At 51.4% G+C, this 24893-nt stretch overlaps 1 protein-coding gene across 22 annotated transcripts in view; it reads left to right on the top strand.

Moving 5' to 3' along the window:
• Positions 1-7917: 7917 nt before the first annotated feature.
• Vash2 (vasohibin 2) overlaps positions 7918-24893 on the top strand; it is a 31409-nt gene continuing 14433 nt past the window's right edge. For 9 of the 22 annotated variants that reach the window (XR_015635344.1, XR_015635343.1, XR_015635351.1 and 6 more), the window contains exons 1-4: positions 8670-8968; positions 16355-16443; positions 20051-20107; positions 20729-20803. Coding sequence is in view for 8 of the 22 variants with exons in the window: in XM_087581447.1 (XP_087437573.1) it covers positions 7936-8009; positions 8740-8968; positions 16355-16443; positions 20051-20107; positions 20729-20803 (524 nt within the window). In the remaining 14 variants the exon portion in view is untranslated. 22 annotated transcript variants of the gene reach the window in all.

Genomic DNA, 24893 nt, shown 5'->3' with positions numbered 1-24893 from the left:
ACACAGACACACAGAGACAGACATACACACAGACACACAGACACACACATAGACACACAGACACACACAGACACACACATAGACACACAGACACACACAGAGACAGACATACACACAGACAGACATACACACACAGACACACAGAGACAGACATACACACAGAGACAGACATACACACACAGACACACAGAGACAGACATACACACAGAGACACACAGACACACAGAGACAGACATACACACACAGACACACAGAGACAGACATACACACAGAGACACACAGACACACAGAGACAGACATACACACACAGACACACAGAGACAGACATACACACAGAGACACACAGACACACAGAGACAGACATACACACACAGACACACAGACACACAGAGACAGACATACACACACAGACACACAGACACACAGACACACAGACACACAGACACACAGAGACAGACATACACACACAGACACACAGGCACACACAGACACACACAGACACACAGACACACACAGACACACAGAGACACACAGACACACACAGACACACAGACACACAGACAGACATACACACACAGACAGACATACACACACAGACACACAGACACACACAGACACACAGAGAGACATACACACACAGACACACAGACACACACAGACACACAGAGACAGACATATACACACAGACACACAGAGAGACATACACACACAGACACACAGACACACACAGACACACAGAGACAGACATATACACACAGACACACAGACACACACAGACACACAGAGACAGACTACACAAAGAGACACACAGACACACACAGACACACAGAGACAGACATACACACAGAGACAGACATACACACACAGACACACAGAGACAAACATACACACACAGAGACAGACATACACACAGAGACAGACATATACACACAGACAGACAGACACACACACAGACACACAGACACAGACACACAGACACAGACACACAGACACAGACACACACACACACACACACACACACACACACACACACACACACACACACACAGAGGTAAGCAAAAGGTGATAACTTGTCCGAAGCCATCGGCTTCTGGCCTCAGTATAACTAAGAATCAGAGAGAATAAATATTATTAACACTAAGAAACATTTACACTCCAAACACTAAGTTTTGCTCCAGTGACCCTCCCCCCATGTCCACGCAGACTGATGGCGGTTACCAGCACTCTCCCACTGACCAATGGTTCTTTTCACACCTGACTGGTCAATTTTAACTTTCTTCTGTTTGCAGCTCTCTTTCGTTTCTGTAAAAACTTTCAACAAAAGCATGTTACATTTGACTTCTGAGTTCAGTTTCTGATGACTTATTTATGCCCACCTTGCAGGGGGAGAGGGGCACAGGTGACTGTTTTTTCTCATGGGTTTGTTTGCCTGAGCTGTCGGGACCCCTGAGCCTGGGTTCAGGGGCGACTTCTGCAGAGCAGATGGACCATGCTGTTTCCAGACCCCTAATCATGCCATCAGCTTAGGCTCAAGCTTGACTTTGCCTGAATTCTCTGGACATTAGCAGCTCAGCGTAAACCGGGCAGTGGTGTTTGCCTTTAATCTCCGCACTTGGAAGGCAGAGGCAGGTGAATCTCTGTGAGTCTGAGGCCGTTCTACATAATGCTGTACACAGCGAGCTCCAGGACAGCCAGAGAGACATGAAGAGACCTTGTCTTGACACAAAGCAAAGGGACAGACAGACAGACAAATAATAAAGCTCAGTGTAGGGACAGATGTGAAGTTTAAAATTCTTAGAAAAAAATTATGATGCTTTTTAGCACTCAGGGTAGGGGCTCAGCAGGACGGTTTTTATGATTTCCTGCGTCCGTTAAAGACTCTTAGAGAGGAGGCTTATTTGATTCATCCTTTGGGAGGAGCCAACGGACTTTTCTGGGAACGCACGCTTCTTTTGATCTCTGGGGATGGCACCAGGAGAGAATCAGATGTGTCCCACAGTCCCCTTCAAGGACCTTCCTCCAGTGACCTGAGACCCCTGAGAGGTCCCACTTAAGAGTCTCCACCACCTTAGAACAAAGTGCAAATCACACAGGCTTCCCTAGAGTTACTTTAAAGCCACAGGGTCATTGTGAGCATCCAGAGAGTGAGGGGCTCGAGCTGTGCTCAGCACAGACCAAGCGCTGGGTGGAGGCTGCCTTGGCTCTCTGCACAATTAGGGAGCAGTGCAAAGCAGGGTGCGAATCACTGGTCATTTGTGTGCTTCAGACCCTTGTTTGGTTTTCCCATCGCTGTCAACAAACAAACAACAAAAACAAACAAACAAAAAACCCACGATGGACACAGTTCAGAGGAGGGAGACAGCTTTTGAGATTTCAGCTCACAGTTTCAGAGATTTCGGCCCACTGTCTCTGGCTCTATTGTTCTGAGCCAAGAGAAGCAGTAAGTACTTTGTGGCAGAAGGGCAAGGGTCAGGGAGCTGCACTCACTGGGGCGTCCAGGAAGCAGAGGGGACCAGGCCAGGGCAGGGGGAAAGAAGAACCACCAAGATGGAGGCAGAGGACGACGACCCAGGTTCGCGTGGCTTTAAGTGGCCACAAGTAGTTATGAATATTTCATAAGGGATGGATTTTTACAGGACAATTTGTCTCATCTAGGTGGGCAGTTTATATCAATATCAATTGGCTCTGAGTTTATGGTATGGGCATTCTGTGGAGCGAGAACCTACTGATATAAATCTGATTGATAAATTACAAACATCGGGAGTTTTGATTTTGTCCGGTTACTGGGACTGGGACAGCTAACCGCGAGATGGGCAGTCGTTACACGGGGCTGGTGCGGCAGCGACTCTGCCGTGGGAACCTAGCGAGATGGGTGGTCTCTGCCGGGGGCTAGCCACAGGCGGAGAGAGCACTGCAGGGCCCAGAGCGTAGATGGCAGTAGTGTGGGGTAGAAGTTGGGAATTAGCAAGTTGGGTGGAGATGTCGTGAGAGCTCTGGGCCAGAGAGCCGCCTGGCTGACTGACTGAGATGAGAGCACCCCGCGGAAGCCATGTGACTGGAGGGTGCCCGCACTAGCATGGGAGAGTCCCGTTTTATAATATTTACTGCAGCACACCTCAGTGGACTACTTCCCTCAGTCAGGCTCTACCTCTATGCCTCCAGCATGTTCCAGGGGGCCGCCGTACCTTCAGAACGTGAAGCTGAGAGGGACAGTTCACACTCAAGCCAGATAGTGGGGAAATACAGAGAACATCCCAGAGGAAGGGAAGCTTTGAAAAGTCAAAAGAAAATACAGAGGTACGGGTGGGCCTTTTGTCTCGTGCTTCCTCTCTCTATCGTAGCCCAATCTTGCTGGTTGATCCTCATGACTCACACAAACAATATTAGTGTTGGCGTCGTGCAGGAGAGTTGGTTTTTCCAGTTCATTAAGGCGGATATTTCCCTCGTCAGCCAGCTGAGTCCTGACCGCCCAAGCTTGCCCTGTAGCTTCTCAGTGAGGAAGAGCTGCGGCCAGCACAGCATACAGAGAGGTCGACCGCCCGCCCCTCGTGCTGGAGGCTGGAGGCCTTGGCAAAGTCAGCTCCCTCTGAAGGTGCAGTGGCCAGTCTGTGCCACAGCTTTCTTTTTTTTTTCCTTTTTTTTTTTTTCCTTTTTTTTGGAGCTGGGGACCGAACCCAGGGCCTTGCGCTTCCTAGGCTTCCTAGGCAAGCGCTCTACCACTGAGCTAAATCCCCAACCCCTGTGCCACAGCTTTCTTCTGGCTCCTCCAAATCCCTTCCCAGTGCGGATGTAGCTCTGGCCCCCACATGGCTTTCCTCATGTGGAGACGTCTAATGTTTCCCTTCTCACGAGGCTATCCCTCATGTGAGAGTAGGAACCCAACCTCCCTGTCAGTCCATCGAACTAATTACCTCTCAGGGACAGTAAGTCTAAATGTCACACTCTGAGGTGCTAAGGGTTAGACTGTCAGCATCAGATTCAATGCAGGGACACACACACTTCTACCCACCACCGTGTGACTTTTCCTCCATGTTACCAGGGCAAGACACTTCCAGTTCTTCCCGTGTGCCAGGCACCTCCTCCCAGCTCCTCTCAGCTCTGTTCCCCTTCATAGACTCACGAGTTATTTTAAATGTTTATTCCTTCTGCTGGCCATTTCATTTGCAGTCATTTCTCAGTCTTGACTAACAGGCACTGAGATACGGGCAGGCACAGATGTCTCCAAATCTGCTAGTGTCTAGGATTCCCAGTGAAGTCCAGCAGACACGTAGTTAGACTTCACGTGGGTTTTCCTATATTATGGCTTAGGTCCCTAGAAGCTGTGTGCTAGTCCTGGTTGCTGTGCTGTGGCGGTGAGGGGAGGTAGTACTATCTAGGAGACGGGCACCTCTATTAGGTACTTTTCTCACTGTGGTGACCAAAGACTTGACACTAAGAGAGGAAGGGTTTATTTGGACTCACAGTTTGAGGGCCTATACCATCCATCATGGTGGTGGTGGCTCCATGGTGGCAGTGTGTGCAGCTGGGACCCTCGCCTCAGATCTTAGAGGAACAAAGGAACAGAACAGATTGGAGCTGGACACGAGCTATAAAACCTTAGTTCCTAATCCTGGTAACCTGCCTACTCAAGAGACACGCCAACACCTTAAGGTTTGACAAACCTTCAAAACAGCGCCATCAGCTGGATATTAAACATCCAAACCTGTGAGTTCCTCGGTGGACATTGTTGCGGTAAGAATTAAACAGTGCTCATCCTGAGCGGTCCTGCGAGCACCGCTCCATGCTTTCTCTCCTGGGCTCCCTCTGACCCGGGAGGATCCAAGAGCCGTTCACTCACAGTTCCCTTGGTGGGTTGCCACCACGCCATCCCAATTCTGTGGTGGACTTGGTGCGTCTCAATACCACACGCTCTCTCGAACTCAATTAAGTCTCTGCATGAAAGAACACACCACACGATAACCCCTGATCCAATTAATAAGATATAATTTGCCAGTACACACCCATCCCTTAAAAAATAGTCATTACAACCTGTAACTATGCACAGAGAGGAAGAATCTTAGCATCCGCCGCCATGTTCTCTTAGCTCCCTTCTCCCGCTTCTCCCTCTTCTAAAATCTCTGTTCCCACCTCCCTTCCTTCTCGTCCAATGACAGGCCTTGTTTTATCTTGTCTGCCTTCCCCTGCACAATGACATCAACCCACAGGACAGTTCACATTCCAACCCACTGGAAGTTAGGCCATGAGGACATCCTTTAAATAGGATACTGGGACTTTGGCCCTCGCTCACTCTCTCATTGCTTCTCCGCACAGCGACCAGCACGGAAGCCTTGTGCTCCTGGACTGCACGTTCACTCACCAGCCTGCATCTACCTCCTTGGAGAAGGTGCTGAATTTTGTGCCTATCTTCCCAGGCCCCTAGGCCATACTGCTCATGCCATCTATGGGAAGGAAAAACCAGCAACCAGAATCCTGGGACTGTCAGCAAATGCTGATAGTCTTCTACTATCAGCGAGTTACAGGGCTTTTCAAAGCAGGGAGATGAACACTGTCTCTTCCTGGTGTCTGAGGTTTCTATGCAGGGAAAGAGGATTCAGGCTCTGCTTGACCAAGATGAGCAGACCTTGTTGGACTTGGTCCATCTGTGGGCAGCATGTGACGGTAAGGGCAATGAGCCCAGACTTTGCTGTCCTTGAGCACAGGTGTGAACTGTTTTCTCTAAGGCCAGCCACAGAATCTCAGTCCACAGAAGCACGGCCCTGAGATTCTTTACTGGTCTGGGAACCAGGGAAGTGGAAGGGAGAGAGATGGACTTCAAGGATGAACTGCAGAAGGAGGGAAGGATGTTTGAGATGAGCAAACAGGCGGGTTTCCTCTTAAGTAGAAATGAGATTTCCTGGACACACATTATCCTATGTCTCCTTGTTCTTCTCCAGGTGTGCTTGTTGCCCAAGGACTGTTGAGACGGCTTTGACATGGCCCATTGCTTTAGTGCGCACAGACTGGTGTTACTGTGCTCAGTGCTGACTCCATAGCCCCATGCCAGGGGCTCTGTTCTGGCACGTCCAGAACCCAGGTTCCCTCCCTGGTCCTCTGCTGATCCTGACTCCCGCCCTGCCTGCCTCACAGAGATTTCCATCCCAACCCCCACACAGAGCTGAGCAGTCAGACACTGGCCTGTGCAGGGCTCTTCCCCATAGTGTTCAGTGGGGGATTTGCTTCCCAGGGTTGGCACAGCTGACCCACCTATTCTAAGCTGGACAGCTGATCTGAAGTTGACAGTAAGGCTATAACAGACAGACTCCTAGGTGTTCCTAAGAAAGCAGGTCACAGTTACATGACCTAAGAGCCAAAGCGACTCTGGTTTTCCTCCTTTCAGACAGGTAAGTGAAGACGCAGAGCAGATGAATTGTGTGTCCAGGGTTACACAACTCAGCAAGAGACAAACCTAGACTTGTTGGACCTCGGGGTCAGCCATCTGTGGCTTCTTCCACTTTGTCTTGTTCTTTCTCAAAATAAAAGGAAGAAGTCAGGGAGGTAGGTAGAGAGGGAGGGAGGGACAAAAGAAGCAAGAAGGAAGATACTATCATGAAGAAAAAGGTACTTTGGGCTGGTGAGAGGGCTCAGTGGGTATTGGCTGGCCACACAAGCCCGAAGTCCTGAGTTTGACCCCTGGAACCTACATGGTATAAGGAGAGAATGGCCTCCAGCACTTTGTCCTCTGATCTCCACACATGTACACACATACACTCTTTCATGCAGTACACCTACACACTTACACAGGACAAATGCAAAACATAAAAGGTTTAAAGAGATTTATTTCTAATATTTTTAAATTACATGTCTTTGCATATACTTGGGAGTCAGCACAAGCATGAGTGAGGTGCCCAAGAGACCTTACTTGTGCGATCCTCCTCGACCTGAGAATGGGAGCTGACACCAAAGTGCTGGTTCTTCTGTAAAGACAGTGATCTTAACTGTTTTCTCTAAGGCCAGCCACAGAAGTAAGGCTGAGCCAACACTCCAGCCTCATGATAAACATGTATACACGCGCACAAACACGCGCGCGCGCGCACACACAGACACACACAGACACACACAGACACAGACACACACAGACACACAGACACACAGACACACACACACACACACACACACACATACACACACGCTCGCACATCGGGTGCCATCCCCAGCGCTGCACGGCTAGGGCGGTAAAACCGCTGGGATTCCAGCACTGTCAGGGTGAAGACAGGACCAGGACCAGGAGTTCAAGTTCATCCTTCTCTACACAGCAAGTCTGAGGTTAGCCTGGTTGCTGCAACACCACAAAAATGGTGTGGGAAGGCCACTCCCTTGGCTTCAAGCGGCCCTCTACAAACCAGTGGCTACAGCAAAACAGAAGGGGCTTGACTGGTCTCTTGTGCCTTCCAGCAGCTTGGGTTGAGGGACCTTGTTATCCCCGTCTACTAATAGAGGATTCGGGGCTGTACCCACTTGTCAATCTGGGGAGAAACTTGGAGGATTTAGGTAAGTATTAAAATTGGACATTCCCAGAGCCACCCAGAGCCCTGTGTAGGATCTGGTCCTGTGCCCAGCTCCTCGACCAGACCCGCTATCTTTGAAACACATCTCCGGACCTTAGCTGCTGCGCCGCTGCCCAACGGAAACTGGATCTTAGTCCCTGGACAGTCGCTCCAGCTCCGCGGGGCTCCCAGGACACCACAGCATCGGATTTCGCGTGGCAGCCCAGCTTCCCCAACTCGGATCCCCTCCCGCCAGGGAACCCTGAAACCAATCGCAGAGCTGCACAGCTCCGGGTTGTGGAGTCCCGAGCCCGGGACCCGCCCCTCTTTGTTGCGGTGTCCAATGGCCGCATTCGGAACATCGGCGGCTGCCCGGGTGACTCAGTTATATGTCACAGAATAACATTCGAGAATGGGATATGGAATGGGGCGACGACCGCCTCAGCTCCAACAGCCTTCTGCAGCAATGAGGCCGACCCGAGGTGGGTCCCCGGGCCCCGCGCGCGTCGTGGCGACACGCAGTTGCCACTCGCGGTGCCCGCGCGGGACCCGCGGGAAGGGGGCGGCGCTGCGCTTGCCCGGGAACCCGGGCTGGAGACGCCCCTCGCGCGCCAGGGTTCGGGGGGCTTCCGGGAAGACGCCAGGCCTCCTTAACAAGCCGAGGCTGCTGCGGCGCCCTCGCGCCGGCCCCGGGCGCTCACGTGTCCGCTCGCTCTGGGTCGGTGGCAGTCCACCACATCTGGGGACCCAGGGATGCGTGAAGCTGCAGGGGACTCTCGAGTCTTCTTGCTACACAGCTGTCTTGCTTCTTCCCACCCCGTCCCCTCCTCACCCCGAGCTCCTTGCATGCCTCCCCATCCCCAAGTGCAGCTGGGTGTGAGGCTTCGTGGCGTCTTTCCAGCCGCCTTGCTAGGTAATCGGCGGGGCTGGAGGCTCGCGTTAGTCCTGAGGGGGTGGGTCTAAGGCAGCTAGGAGTGGGGGGTGGGCGGGAACCCCCATGCCTGTCTTACTGAGCCGCAGGGTCTGCTGTTTCCACCGCTTTCAGGCCGGGCCGGTGAGCGGGGTTCTCTTCGCGCGTCCTGCGGCCGCGAGAGTTAAAGGCCACCCCCGCGGGGCCCTGATCCCCGGCGTGCCCGCGTCCTCCGCCCCCTCGCCGCGTGCCCCTCACCATGACCGGCTCCGCCGCCGACACTCACCGCTGCCCCCACCCCAAAAGCATCAAAGGCACCCGGTCCCGGAGCAGCCACGCGCGGCCGGTGAGCCTCGCCACTAGCGGGGGCTCGGAGGAGGAGGACAAAGACGGCGGGGTGCTGTTCCACGTGAACAAGAGCGGGTTCCCTATCGACAGCCACACCTGGGAGCGGATGTGGCTGCATGTTGCCAAGGTCCACCCCAGAGGGGGAGAGATGGTAGGCGCCATCAGAAACGCTGCCTTCCTGGCTAAGGTCAGTGGCTTGGCTGGGCAGGGTGGGATGGGACGGATGGGTGGGATTGGCGGCATGGGACGTTTCAATCCCAGACAGAGCAGGGAAAAGAGACCTCATGTCCAGCTAGAGTCCTGTCTCCCTGTTCTGCTGCCAAGAGGGGCAGGCAGGGGGCTTGCTGGCTTGGCTCTGAGGTTAGGCAGAGCCAAATCCATTATGCACTCGGCTCCTGTACTATCTTCATCAGAAGCGAACGCCACCAGGTCAACACCAGCCACTCCAAGAAAGCATAGAACCCCAGGATCCACCCTGCCTGCCCTTCTGTGCGTGTTTTACTCTCTCCTTTCCCCTCCCCCGTCCCCCTAACAAATGATTTATGGAGCCATGAGTGAACTTGTAATCAGTCAGCCAGACTTCTCAGTGTGAATCATTTCTAGAGTTTTTACCAATCATCTTCATCACCTTCCTCTTCCTCTCCTCCTGCTCCTCTTCCTCTTTTTATGACAGTGATTTTCTTCTTCTTCTTCTTCTTCTTCTTCTTCTTCTTCTTCTTCTTCTTCTTCTTCTTCTTCTTCTTCTTCTTCTTCTTCTTCTTCTTCTTCATTTTTTTTTAACCTCTGAAACTTATTGAGAACAGGGACCTGTCTCTTACCAGCTTATCTGGCACCAAGGAAGCATTTGGCTGTGACTTAAAGGGACTTTCCAGGACACAGGATGAATTAGTCTCCGGGGTAAAGGGAGACACCAAGTGAAGCTCTCTTTTTACTCTGGAGAGGAGCCAGGGAGAGACTGAGCGCAGTGGCCGAGATATGGTTACAGAGAGACATGTCCCCTGTTATATAAAATGAAAGCCTGGTGTGCAGCCACGGAGATGGCGTCCCTGGACCCTAGGGACTCTGTTTGCTGAGCAGGACTCCTGAGAAGATACAGGACTCACATACACCAGAGTCATGGCAGCAGTCACTCCTGGTCCTGCCTTGCGACAGCTGAGTATGCAAGCCTGAAGGCCAGAAGGCTGTGTCTGCCCTTGGGGGAGTGGAGGAGGCTCTCTGCTTCCTGCTTCTCCGTGTTTTATGACTGCTAGGCAGGGAGTTTATTCTGTCCAAATAGGAGCTTGCCTGTGCTAGAAGCTTATCTGTGGGAGCGCCAGTGGTAATGATCCCTGCTCTTGAACTCGGGCATCCCCAGCTCTGGCTTCAGCATCTTTCTCTGCTTACCATGAGTCACCACAGTCCTTAAACATGGGAGAGTTGGGCAGAGGGAGCAGAGACTGGATGCCACTATCTGGAGCTGGCTTTCGAATCCTGCACCTCTCACTGTGTCTTCATCCTTACCCCAGTTCCATGTGCTGGAGCCCTTCTTCAAGTGACAAACATTGGGTCATACTATTGGTGAAGACGATCCTGAGAGAGAGGCAGGGGCGTGAGTGAGACAGTGGGACTCTGCTTTTGTTCTCTGTGGCCTCCTTTTCCTTCCCTCTCTCCTCTTCCTTCTTTTCCTCTTTCTACTCTCCTTTTTCCCCCTCTCTTCTTCATCTTTTTTTCCCCTCCCCTTTTTCATGTCTGTCTGCTCTTTCTAGGACTGTGGCTGGTTTGCCACAGATGCAGTATTCTAAGTGTGCACGAGGCCGTTTAGAACATAGGTTTCCACTCCCTGAGACTAACACTTGATGCTTCTGGGATTGTGGCTGAATGCTTCCTTTTTATAAAAGAATATTCCAGTCAGGAATGGTGGCGAATACCTGTACTATCAGCACACAGGAGGGAGAGGCAAGGAAATTATAAATTCAAGGCTGTCTTGGGCCTCATACTGAGTTCAAAGCCAGCCTAGAACGTGTAGTGAGACCTTGTTTCAAAAAGGAAAAAGAGCGCTCCCTATTCTTATATGTATCTTGCTTGTTATAATGTATATTTTCATTATAACCAAGACCTCCCGACAATTGCTGATAAGCCAGGACTCCCTCAGCCCAGTGCAGGCACTTGCCTGCTTTAATTTTGTTGTTTTTGTTTTGTTTGTTCCTTTTTTGTCTCACATCGAAGCCTTGGTTGCTCTAGAACTGGCTATGTAGACCGGATTGGACTTTGACTCGTAGCCATCTGCCTGTCTCTTCCTCCAGCCTGGTCCTCTTTAATTTTTAGAATTTTGAAAGTTTATTTTGTGTGTATGGGTGCTTTGCTGCCATCTGTGTCTGTACACCATGCGCGTGAGTACCCGCAAAGGTCAGAAGAAGGTGTTGGGTCCTCTAGAACGGGAGTTAGAGAGAGCTGTGAGTCACCATGGGTGCTGGGAGTTGAACCCAGTTCTCTGCAAGAGCAGACAGTGCTCTTCACCACTGAGCCATCTCTCCAACCCCATTTCTGTTTTCTGATGGGGTCTTTTTATATCTGAGGCTAGCCCTCAAATTTATGATCCTCCTGCCTCAGCATTCTGAATTCTGGGCTTATAGCATGTCCCACTGCCCCTGGTGGTGAGGGGGTCTCTAAACTTTAATAAGACTGTATGATTTCATGTCCCGGTATTGCTTGTTTGGTTTTTGTTTTTGAGAGGTCCTTCTGTAGCCTGGTTAGTCTCAAATTCACTCCGCCGAGGCTGGAACTCCTGGCTCCACCCTTCCCAGTGAGTGCTGAGTCTCAGTGCTGGCTTCTCCATCCCTAATCCCATCACTGGCACTGCCTAACCTCAATATCCCTCGAGCCCTGGCTCCTGCCCAGGCACAGGCATGTCAAGCTGCTCTGTCAGACACCATTCCTCCCCAACTCAAGGGCTTGGCAGTCTCTCCTGGGGCCAAGGCATTGTCCTTTAGCCAAACCAACACCATTGCTGTGAGGAACTTGCACCAAAGGTGGCAGTGGGGCAGTGGGCAGTGAAAGGGGGATTGGTGAATCTGGGAGTGACTACTGCAGCAGCAGAATGTGGACTGAGGCGAGATGGTAACCGGAGCAAGTTCCCAGGGTCTGAGAGGGGGCTCAGGTGATGCCCAGGACGTCCTGTGAGGGACCCTAGTAAGTGCTGCCTGAACACCTTGGGAGGAGAGAGTGGGTGGGGGTGGGTATCACTTGAGATCTTCTTTCCAAACTTCCTCTGTATTCTTCTCCACAAGTGGTCACTGAGCCAAGCAGGTACCTGACCAACCCAGGCTTTTACTGGGATAAAATAAGAAAAAAAAAATCAAAAAGTCATTGGAGTTACACAGGATGGGCAGGGAGTGACGGAGAGGCAGGTGCAGAAGGAGCAACTGGCCCTTCTAGGCCTGGTTCTAGGGCCTCCTGGCGCCCAGAGGTCGACTCTGCTGAGGCAGCACCAGGGCCCTCATCAGGAAAACCACTCGGTTTCCTGCAGCCCCCACCTGTGCATGTCTCATTTTCACGCCAGTGATTCCAAATTCGGAGAGAGTTCGCATCAGAGGGCTGAGAGCTGCCTTTGGAAGTGTGAGCAGAGATCTGAGGCTCTCCGCAGGCTCTGCCCCTGCACCCTCTGGATGCTCCCCTAACACCCCCTCCCATGTGTCCTGGATTCAAAACTCTCCCTCTTGTCTGTCTGAATCCTCCCAAAGTGTGACTCTGGGGCCTTCCTTCCAGATCACAGGCTGGGCCCTTTGATGCAGGAGCCTGGGGCGACCCTGGATTGAGGCTGCTCTGTGTAGCTTCTCCCAGGTTTTGTTCTTTTTCCTGCTGCCTGAGCGCCTGTGCAGTGAAAGAAGTGCTTTGGTTTCTCCTGCCCCTGTTGAAGGTTGCCCCTGCTGGTGCCTCCTGCTGCCCCCCTGCTCCGGGCCTGGCTTCCCTTCCTTCCTTTTACATGGCATGCCAGTTAAGGTCTGCGCTCACCTGCGGGCCTCCATCTTGCCTTCTGTCAGCTCTCCTCTTTGGCAAGAAGAAAGTGGAGAGGCCGCCTGCCAGACTCTGCGGTCTTATTATTCCTCCCTGCCCACCGTATCCCCTCTTCTTCCAAATCCTTTAAACTTCCCTGGCTTTCCTGGCCAGCACGGGGGATCTGCCTTTCAGAGTACACTGACCAACAGGAAGAATGGGGGATGACATTTTACAGAGCCTTACTTTGTAGTTGTTCATGAACCTAGCCTTTCCCAGAGAGTCGTTTGCATCTTTTCTTTAGTAAAAAACACTTTTCGTGACCTTGTTTGTTTATAATGGTAAAATACAGGTAAAATTACATGGTCTACCTTTCAACCATTTTGAGCGTATGGTGGTTGACGTTTGGATCCTGAATGTCCCCAAAGGTGCACCTTAGGTGCTATGATGCTCTTAGGAGGTGGAGCCTAGCAGGAAGGACTTCGGTCACTGGTTAGTGAGCCCTAGAATCAGAACACTGGCTTCCCTTCTACCCCCTTTCTTGGATTCCATGAGGTGAACAGATCTCTTCCTCATGCTCCCTCCATGAGTTCCGAAACTGAGACAAAGCCACCCTTGTTCTTTATAAGCTGGTCATCTCAGGTGCTTTGTCAGTGAGAGGATGTTCTAGACACTCGTGTGAGGTCAGACAGGTGTTGGTCACCTTTCACCATGTGAACTCAGGTCATCAGCCTTGTGGCAGAGGCCTCCTGCGGAGCTGTCCCCCGGGCCTAGGATTGACTGTTTGGCGGCTGGTTTACTTCAGGATTCACCCCATGTCAGTGTGTCCCCAACATGTGCCTGCTTTTGAAAATGGACGAGCCGTTGTCTGTGTTGGGATGGAGTTTTATTTGTTCTGTCTGCTCAGAGGCACTGGGCTGACCCTGCTTTTTCACGGATGCCTAATGAGCTTCCTTATCACTGTTGTGAGTCTCTGTGAACTAAGGACGATGACTCTCCCCTCAGCAGCATGTACTGAGCTTGGCAGTGGAGTGGGGGGTTTGATCTCCTATTGGTAGGAAGACGTCCTCAAGAAGCGAAACCTCAGGGTTGTGCGCCTAGGAACTGGGGCCCCTGCTGATTCTGAACCTCTCTCGTCCAGCTCCTGGGAGCACATTAGTGATGGGTAACAGCCCAGCTTACCTGTGCCCTAAGTGGAGCGCCTGCCCTGCTATCTTCTTATACAGCAGGCTAAGCAGTCCTCACTGCAGCTCCAAGGGCAGAAAGGGCAGTGTTGCTATTTATCTGGATGCAAGGGAAGGCGCTGAGGTCCGTCATGGCCATACCTGATAAGAGACAGAGCAGGGATTTGAACCATTGTCTGTCTCGGGTGTTATGTGTGGGGTGGGGTGGAGGCTGTGGCTTACATCCAGATCCAGCAGGAACATTGGCTAAGATGCTGTTCAAAGTTGCCCAGGGCTGAGCCCCAGTTTGCCTGACATCAGGGTGAATTGCAGCTGGAAATAACATCTTGCAGTGAGCCACCTTGGCTCTCCCCACCACAGCCCTGCTGCAGCCCACATGGGGAGCGCTTACATTTGTCCCCCTGCTTAGGAGCAAGTGTGACCACAGGCAGCTGAGGTAACTGTGCAGCTGTTTTTCTAAATCCCTTGGGCGCCATTGGTTGCTATTCCTGGGCCCAGCTGCCTTCTGAGTCCTGCTTCACACCCTGCTCTGTGGAATTCCCGGGATGAAGGGGGCTGGAAATAACTCGGTGGTCAGCTCAGCTCCCAAAGTGGACTCTGAGCCAAGTCACTGGCTACGTGTTCGGGGACTCGCTCTCACGTCTCTCCACCTTTCTCTGATGGGATTTCCCTCGCCCTTCTTCCTCTGCTTCTGTGCTTCCTGCTTTGTACCTGACCTAGAGCTTACCACGTGGAGATGCTGAGGAAGGGTCGGTCTGTTCCTCAGCCTTCTTTCTCTTCTCACCTCTCTCTAAACCTCTGCTTGGTTCTTATGTAGGTTTGGTAGACATGTGGGGGTTACTGCACAAAAACAAGGACGTCTTCACAATTGCTAGTGTTTGTCGGGCAGAGAATTCAATGTGTGAGTTTGTGTGCGAAACTGTTTATGTGGGTGTGCGCACCCCCCTCTATGTGTGTGTGTGTGTGTGTGTGTGTGTGTGTGTAAGAAAGAGAGGAATTAAGGCATAGGAACATATGTTCATGTTGGAGCCTTTTCCCCTCCAAAGTGACTCTCCCAGACAGGGAGTTTGAGTTGAGGTGTCAGAGAGAAAATGTAGCTTGCAGAACAGTCGGGCCCGTGTGTGTAATCACATAGCCACGTTCCTGCTCACACACACAGCGTCTTGGTTTGGATGTGCCAAGTGTGACTGCTTCCCTTCCAGCTGAAGGGACAGTTTCTATGAATTCAGAATGCCTCAAGTCAAGGCTGAGTAGAGGCACCGAGGAAACCATTGGCAGAGAACGTTTGCGGTAAATGCAGCCGAAGTCACACAAATGGCAAAGAGCCTGCTACCCTGTGCTCAGAGCACCATGTCCATCTGTCACTGCATGGTGGAGCCTGTGCCTGGAGAGCCAGGGACCCTTTAGGTGTGTCTGGCTCTGCTGTCCCCAGGTCTGCTTACTAGCCACTTCCCCTTCCGTCTGCAAAGCTGGCCCTGCTTTCTCCAAGGATGAGACTGACCTTGCTTTTCACTCTTTCTGCTTCTTATGAAGAAGCTAATGCCTAGAAGAGCCTCCTCTCTCAGACCTGCATTCAGAGGGAACAAGTTTCTTGTCACAATGACGTGGCCACCACAACATGGAGAGGATGAGGAGTCAGTGGGGGATAAACAAACCCTAATGTGTTCCCGGCTGGCTGGCGTCCTCGTGTCTCGGGAGTGGTTTGCCATGGTCCCCGTCAGCGGAATGCTGACTGCAGGCACTTGGGAGAGGATGGGATAAGAAAGCTCATGAGGCAGGGGCATAGCACTTACCTGGGAAGAGTGGAGGCAAGAGGAGGGCCTTACTTAAGTTTGAACTTGGGGAAAGGGACTAAGGGAAGAGCAGTAGGTATGTGAGGAGTGTAGCATTGAGAAAAAATGCCCGTGGCTGGTGTGACATTCTGCCGTTCGCCTCATGGCCTGTGTCGTCAATGTTCAAAAGGGGAGCATGTATAAAAGGATCTCTATTAATTAGCCATGCTGCAGAATGGGCCATAAGATAAACAAGTTAAGAATCCATAAAGCATCTTGGGGTCCATTCTGGGCCAGTCTCGCTGGAAGAATCCAGAGGCCATGGTCCCTGGCCTCAACTAGGAAGTCACACGCCCACAGAGAAGGCCAACTGTTACAATGAATGTCAGAAGGCCAGTGAGAGCCATAGCTCAGAGCGGAGTATATCTTGAGGGAGCTTAGAGGGTCCTTCAATGGTGGACCAACTATCTTAGCGGGGAGGTGGTGTGGGGGAGGTGCCATCTCAACAGGTGACTATGTCTTATGTCCAGTGTGTGTCTGCTCCGGGAAGTGCCTGCCTCTTGGTTTCAGCCCCATGCCTGCTCCAGGAGCTGTACCAGAGCAACCCCTGGATAACACAAGTCCCCTCTCTGTGTCTCTCTGTAGCCTTCAATTCCCCAGGTCCCAAACTACAGGTTGTCCATGACGATCCCAGACTGGCTCCAGGCCATCCAGAATTATATGAAGACACTACAGTATCCTTCCAGGCAGGGGCTGAGCACCCCACACAAGGGATGGGCGTGGTGACTGTAAGCTTGGCGGTGTGTCTGTTGCCTTTGGTTGTCCAAAGCCCTCTAAGGCTGGTGGGCACCCTTGGGTAAGAGCTTATAGCCTGTGATAGCAGAGGTTGCCATGAAGCGACCAGAACGGCTGGCCAGGGCTTGTCCCTCAGAGGTGAAGTTGGTCTACCTTCAGGCTGTGACCTCTTTCCTTCTTCCCTGCCCCTGCCTCCCCTACATCCCTTCTTTCCATCCTTCCGTTTTCTCTACTTTTCGCCTTTGTCCATTTTTCCTTTTCTCCATGACTAGCATCTCCTTCTCCTCTCCCGACCTTCACCCTTTTTGGTCTCTCACTCGTTTTAACTCATTCCTGATCTCCCATGATCCCAGCAAGCTCGGTAGGTGACTTCGTCCCAGTTGTATATGCAGGGTTTGGGGGTCTCCGCAGTGGCACCCCTGTCTCGGCTAGAACTGAAAGATACTAAGGAGCCTGAGGGTTCAGTCAGACTTGCTTTTTTTGGTTGCCTCTGTGCCCCCCGAGTTGTTTACAGTCAGGGCTGGTTAGTTCCCGTCTGCAGGTCCCTCAGAAGAAGCCCCGTGGGGACAAAGGGGCCGCACGCGGCTTCTGGTGTTTACCAGCACAGGAGCGAGATGTGACCCTCTCCAGTGCGCTTCTCAGGAGGCTGTGCTTGGTTGACTGTGTGGAGAGTCCCAGGCTTATTGGCTTGCCTTCTTGTTTCTCCCGACCTTGAGGATGAGAGAACTTATGGAAGCATGGAGCCTGCGTTCCCCCCATTCTCTGCCACTGGAGAACAGCACCTGCTCTGCTCATTAAGATCGATTACTTATTAGCCTGTCAGTTTCTGCCTCATACGTGACATCCTCTCCTCAGAGTCTGCTGCCTCAGTAGGAGATGGTAGCTCCCTCCAGAGAGAGGCTGGCAGCCCACGGTTCCGCCAGAGTTATTGCTGCTTTTCCCGGAACTGAGACTCCATGTGGATTGCTCTTGGTGGTTGAGGGACGCAAACACCTTCCCAATCAGACCCAGGCCCCAAGAGCTGAGCTTCTTTCAGTCGTCCCCAAACATTCCAGGTGCCCTAAAGTTAGAATGGCTCTCACTTCTATCTAGGACGAGGCCTTTCCGAGGAGAATGAGCCGGCACGGGCTTCATCAGTAGGGACAAATTTGCATGTGTTTTGCATATAATTTTCTCAACATTGATATAAAACCTGCCACACAAACTCAGCTCAGTCTTGTGACTCTTGAAGGGCACCCGCCCTCTTCACTTTTTCTCTGAGGCATTAACGAAGGCCGTTAGCCTAGATTACTGGCTGCAGTGTAGGCGGTGGAAGGCACAAGAGGACTGGAGACCAGGTCCTTAGGTCTTGGGATCCTACATCAAAGGAGGCAGAGTAGAACTTTCCCTTCAGACCTGGTGTCTGGGTGTCTTGTCCTCAGGGCCATTCCTGGCTACACCTGCATTTGACTGTCAGTGGAGCCTTTTGGTGGGTCTGACCTGCCTTCCCCTGGAACAGAGTTCAAGAGGCAGTGAACTGCAATGCTGGTCTTTGTGTGTGTCTGGGAAGAGAGGCCATGGCTGTGCTAGGCATGGGAAAACTGCCCAGGAGCTCTGTGTTTCAAACAGAGAAGTCTGGAGAGAAACTTCCAGAAGCTCGGCTATTAGCCACCAGGAACTTAGAGAACATAGTTAGACAACTTTTCATTACTTAAGTATGGATTAATCTTACTTTGTAGGAACTGAACTCAAAATGTTCTGGGAGCTCCATTGTTTGAGCAAAATCTTTGATAAAGTTAAAAAAAAAAGCACCACTTCACAGTAAGAGCTGTCCTTTTATTTTAATATCTTACTTTAGAAATGCCTGCACTTCTATAACCATGCATGGCTCAGGGCAGCTTCCTAGGATCACCTCTGGCCCTCTAATCCAGCTTCTGAAGTGGGGCAGAAGTCCTGTGCTGTGGCCGACGCCTAGCTCTTTTCTGTGCCCTCCCGAGGGGACCTGCTACCTCACAGCTCCCACCCTCAAAGCTGCTTGCGTCACTGGACGTAGCGCTCTAGGTGAACAAAATCATTCGTCATCCACAGCCTTCCAACACAGATATTTTACAAATAGGATTTTGCTTGAGGCAAAAGAATAAAACATATAAAGCAAGTTTGTTCAAGCTCAAAAACTTTTCAACATCGTGTCTCAGAAAGCATGACATATGTGGGTCCTTGGTGGGCCAGGCTTGCTAGCTCCTGCGAGAGGGGCAGTCGGTCAGAACAGGGCGTGGATAGTGGTGCCATCTGCCTAGCGATGTCAAGTGTGCGTCTAGGCACACAATGAGTAACGTTTTAAGTTATGTTGAAAACATCTAACTGCCACTCATCCACCCTTCCATCTTTTCCTCCACATCCTGATAGAGTGGTCAGGATATGTACATACGTACATACATACATACATACATACATACATACATACACACATACACACACACACAAACACATACATACACACACAAACACATACACACACATACACACAAACACACACACAAACACACACATACACACGCACAAACACATACATACACACGCACATACACACACACAAACACATACATACACACGCACATACACATGCACACACACACAAACACACGAATACCCCATACACATACACAAACACACAAATACCCACACACATACAAACACAAACACACACACACAAACACATACATACACACACAAACACATACATACACACGCACATACACATGCACACACACACGCACACACACACAAACATACATACACACACATACAAACACAAACACACACACAAAATACACACACCTCTCTACACACACACACAAACATACACACACACACAAATACCTCCCCACATATACAAACACAAATAAACACAAATACAAACACATACACACCCCTCTCCACACACAGAAACACACATACACCCCCTACACACATACAGACATCTAACCATACTTTTGTCCGTCTGTCCATCCACCCATCCACCCACCTATTCACCATTCACCTTTCTCCTATCCATCCATCCATCCGTTCGTCCATCCATCTCTTTCCATCTCGCCATCTGTTCTTCTGTACGTTTACTTTTTCTTTCCTTTCTGTCCATCCTCTCCCTTGTATCCATCGAGCTGCCCCCTCATCGGTGAATTCCTTTTCTTACGCTCATTTATTAATGGCCTTGCTAACCTGGGTTTGTTGATCTTTCTTCAGGCCATTTTGGGGATCCAAAGATGATAAAAGAGAGGTCCCAGCTCTCAAGAGCTTCTGGTCTAGCCTGTGACTTAAGACATGCAGTCAGATAACCAGAGCACAGCGTAGCCTGCTATCAAGTGCTACGAACGTCCAAGGTGCACCCAGGCTTCAGGTTAGAAGCGGGATCTCTAGGCTGTGCAGTAAGGAGTCGGGCTGTAGGCTCCCCACTGGCCACTGGCCAGGAAAGCAAGTACTTTCTTCTCCCATGGAGAGATGGGAATCCGTGTGGCCCTCTGCTGGGGACTCTGGGGTTTGTCTCTTTCCTTTACGTGTTTCACACAGATACAACCATACAGGGACCCAGTTCTTTGAAATCAGGAAAATGCGACCTCTGAGCGGGTAAGTGGCACATGATCTGAGGATCACATGGCTTCTCTTTTACCACTGAGCCACCAGCACCCTGTCCCAATCTGTCCCTGTGTCCTAGGGCTCCAGGATTCTAGTCTATGGAGGGGCTCCAGGGCCTGGCTGTGGGTGGGGCTGAGGACTTGTCACTCTTGGCAGCTAAATCTAGTGGTCAAGACTGACTCTCAGGCCAGGTGTGGTGACACACAGCTTCAATCCCAGAACTTGAGAGACAGGTGGATCTTTGAGTTCGAAGCCAGCCTGGTATACGTTGAAAGTTCCAGGAGAGCCAGAGATTACATAGAGAGACCCTGACTCAAAAAACAAAATGAACCAGACTGACTTTCAGGACAGCAGAGGCTTGCAAACCTGTCCCTGTAAGTCGCTGCTTTGAGGTTGGGAGATGCTCACATCACCCCCTCTGAGGTAGCTGGGGGCGGGGGCAGACTTGGGGATTTTAGTTCTGTCTGGGTTCTTCCTGGGAAGTGAGCTATTCCCTTTCTCTCTAGATCCCTAGTGTGGAGGTGGGCAGACCGACTGGTGAACTGACAGACAGCCAAGCTGACTGCATAACTATATAAATTCCAAGATGATCTGTTGTGCTCTGTCCCACAGGTTAATGGAGACGGCGAAAGAGATGACCCGAGAGTCCTTGCCTATCAAATGCCTGGAGGCAGTCATCCTGGGCATGTATCCTTTAAGCTTTTGTGCTGTCCCTTTGTGACCCTGTTCTGGAGCTAGTTGTGTCTTTGGTGTCCTTGGAGAAAAATGTCAGACCTCCCTCTTAATTTGACCTGGCTGGCGTTGAACACAACCAAGGTTGGCTCCTTGGACCAGCTTCATCTGTCATCTGTGGTGCTGTCAGAGACAGATGTCAGACTAGTGACTGTAAATTCAGCAGTCACAGGAGAATTCAAATTCAGAGGTACCTTGGAGAGGGCCTGCGTGGCTGTTCTCGCATTAATCTGACATTGTCATAGGAAAGACACAGGGGTCTGGCAGTGTGTCATGATGGAGCCCGGGGACACAGGGGTCTGGGCTCTAATGCTCGGTCATTTTCCCTGCATTCTTGGCTCTTTGTCTGGAGAGGAATTTGGTCCAGAGACGCTGTGACAACTCTGATGGTGATGGTTACCTGAGAATGGAGTCAGACAGATGCTGGGTCTTCTTGTGGGAAGTTGGCTGGGGGGACCACAGTCGAGGAAGCAGGACGTAGAACAAAGCGTTGGGCTAATAGCCGGCTCCAGACAAAAGCTGTTGTCGTCTTGAATGCCGTGCTAAGTGGCCTTCAGAAAGCTCTGAAGCTGAAGACCGGTGTGGTCCCATCTTGGATACTGCATGTACGGTAGCTTTCTGAAGGACAGACAGGACCTGTTGGAGGCAGCTGGGCTGGCTGTGCAGAGCCCACTGTGAGTGCTTACAGGAGGGAGTGGTGACACCTGGACCATGCATGACTTGGCAGTGGGACCGGGTTGGACAAAGTAGTTTCCAGAACTGCCAGGAGCTTGAGTGTACAGGACTTGGAAGTCAACCAGATATAGGAGTTGACGGGGAGTCAACCACAAACGGAGAAGAGCTCGAAGAGTGGAGGGTGACAGGGCTTTGGGACAGACCTGCATGGGGACAGAAGCAGTGAGGGCTGAGGGGAGGGGCAGCAGGCACCCAGACTGCAGCACTGGGGATCCCTCCTGCCTTGCATGGCGATGCCACAGCTTAAGGGAAGGGCCTGAGAGGAAGGCTCCAAGTCTTGGGCATGAGTTCAGACGTGGGCTGAGTGGATTTAAAACATGAAGTGTGGTCTGCTCGAGATGGGATATTTGGAGTGGGGTTCTTGAAGGGGGCAGATTGATGCCAGAAACACAAATTGGGTGACATGAATGTTGGGGAGACAAGTTAGGAGGAGGAGAGAATGATCAAGGATGAACTCCTAAATTCCTTTGGCTAGATGGACACAGAGAACCCATGGAAGAGACTTCTTTGTTTTCTGGTGCTGTGAGGGACGCCGTGACCAAAGCAGGGTTTCGTTCTGCTGGTGCTTCTGTGTCAGAAGCTATCACAGAAAGAAGTCAGGGAGAAACCACGGGGAATGCTACTTACTGCCTGTCCAACCTGGTTGGTTCTCAGCAAGCTAGCTTATATAGCCCAGACCTGCCTGCCCCGGGGACGGTGCAGCCTGTAACTGGGGTCTCCGCATCAATCATCCATTAAAACAGTTCCTCAGAGACACGCCACAGGCCAGTGTGATGGAAACAGCTCTTCAGTCGAGGTCCCCTCGTTCTAGGCGGCTCCACCTTGCGTCAGGTTGCCATTAAAAAAACAAGCAGGACAGAGACTTAAGGAAACTCGAGTTATGTTGAGACCTAGGAAGGGAGACGGGGGTTAGTGGAAGAGGAGCTTCAGAATTAGATGGCATGGGGGATGGTCTAGTCTGTCTGTTGATACCTTGGGCATGTGTGCAGATGCACACACCAGAGTGTGCACGTATGGATACAGACTTAACAGCTTAACATGGGATGCCTTTTCTCACCCTCTACCTTTGTGTGTGTGTGTGTGTGTGTGTGCACGTGTGTGCATGTGTATGTAAGTGTACATACGTATATGTGTGCACACATACCACAGCACGAGTGTGGCAGTCAGAGGACAATCTTGGGTGTTGGTCCTCAGCTTCCACCTCATTTGAGACAGTGTCTCTTTGTTGTCCCCCAGGCTTCCAGGGATTTTCCTATCTGCCGCCCCACCTCACAGCATTGAAGGGGCAACAGATGGGATCTGCCACCTGGCTTTGTGTAGGCTCTTGGTATTGAACCCCAGTTCTTTACATGTGCAGTAAGAACTTTAACCTACTAAGCTACCCCCCAACCAACTACCTGACTTTTTAAGACAGGGCTTCCCACTGAACCCAGAGTGCCCTAGTTTGGCTAGACTGGCTGTCTGGGCAAGCCCCTGGACCCATAGAGATCCCCCTGCCTCTGCCTCCTGAGTGCTAGGATTAAAGGTATGTGTCACCACCACCTGGCTGCACAGCAAGTTCTTTAACAACTGAGCCATCTCCTCAACCCCTCTTGTATCTTTTTGGGATTTTTTGTTTGCTTGTTTTGCTCTTCAAGGTTCTAGGGACTAAATTCAGTGCCTTCGTTGTGCACTTGACCCCAGCTACACCCCTGGCCCCAGACTTTCATAGTGTCTTATGCTTACCTATGTATATACTTTGCGTATATATCGGTGGGTATTAAAGCCAGGGCTACCCACCTGCTCCTGGACCTGCCACAGGACAGGGAGCTTTTGTGATTCTCCATTCCTTGCAGAGCACTTGGGGGTCTGACCTGAAGTATGACTGTCCATCCATACCTTAGCATCTGGAAAATGGCAACTTGAGTCTTTCTGAAGCCTCTCTCAGATCTTCTCCTTGCTCCCCATCAAAAGGGGAAATACATGTTAGGGAGTCTAGCAGGAGGGCATGCTGCTGGGGGCTGAGGTAGCTCAGGGCTCCACCCTTGAGTAGCCAGAGCTGTAGGCAGAGCCTCCTCCTGGGAACCATTGGCTAGGGAGCTGCTGGCTAGCGGCCAGTGGAAGACACGAGGCCAAGCTTATCTCTGGGCAGACAAGCTCTGCTTAGCCGCTTTGGCCACCTGCTGAGTGTGCAGGGTATGTGGGCCTGAAGTGAGTGGGTCCAAGCTATGTAGGTCCAGGGTGTGTGGGTTTGGGGATATGGGTTAGGGGTATGGGGGCCAGGGTGTATGGGTCCGGGTGTGTGAGTCTGGAGTATGTGGGACCAGGGTATGTGGATTTAGGGTGTGTGAGTCTGAGTGTGTGGGTGCAGGGTATGTGAGGCCAGGATTTGTGGGCCTGGGGTATGTGAGCCCAGAGTATACGGGTCTGGGGTATGTGGGACTGGTGTATGTGGGTCTGGGGTTTGTGGGACTGGTGTATGTGGGTCCAGGGTGTGTGGGCCACCTTGTTCTTTGCACACTGTCACACATCTGATCATCATGTCCCTGGAATTATCTAGAACACTGGTGCTTGTAGATAACAGATCTAGGAACCCTCTGGGCCAGGGCTCTTGATTTTACTTTGTTCTTACCTATGTGACATTTCAGAGAAGAACAAGGCAGGTGACGAGCGTGGGAACTTCTGCCTGTCATGTTCAACTCAGGGAAAATGGACTCTGGGCACAGACATCCGTCCAAACTTACAGCATCTCTGGGTTTGCTCTGTCAGCGTTCCCGTGTCCTGCTTTCCCCCTGGGAAGAGTGATTCAGGTCACAGTTGGTGTCTCCCAGAGTTTCCCACTGTCCTGGGATATAAGGTTTCCTCGACAGCTGGGAAGCTGGTAGGTTTGGCTGGCTTCTAGTCACCTGTTCTCTATCTAATGAAGCCAGGGACAACTTTAGGTATGGTTTCATAGGCACCATCCATCTTTTTATCTGTCTGTTCGTCTGTCTGTATCCGTCCATCCATCCATCCATCCCAGCCTGGGTTTTCAAACCTGGGTTCTGGGTATTGAGTGAGGTAAAGTGCTTTCTCCCCAGCCTGTGTCTTACACGTTTTCACTTCATCAAGTTCAGGATCCCTTCCTGGACAGCCACTTTGCACAGTGCTAACTAATGGGCGTGCACACCCTCCCATGCATGCCAGACACAGGAATCATAAAATTCTCTGAATTATGGCAGGTATTTGGGAGGAACAGCTGCTGTGGCCAGCCAGGTCCCAGGTGCATGAGAAGAAACACATTTGGTATTAGAAGTGAAGCTAAAAGCTACCATTACCACAAGCAAGCGGG

This window comes from Rattus norvegicus, chromosome 13 (genome assembly GCF_021556685.1).
Source record: "Rattus norvegicus strain SHRSP/BbbUtx chromosome 13, alternate assembly SHRSP_T2T, whole genome shotgun sequence".
In the NCBI taxonomy this organism is placed as follows: domain Eukaryota; kingdom Metazoa; phylum Chordata; class Mammalia; order Rodentia; family Muridae; genus Rattus; species Rattus norvegicus.
The sequence above is the reverse complement of the archived record's forward strand: the minus strand, read 5'-3'. Positions and strand labels throughout refer to the sequence as shown.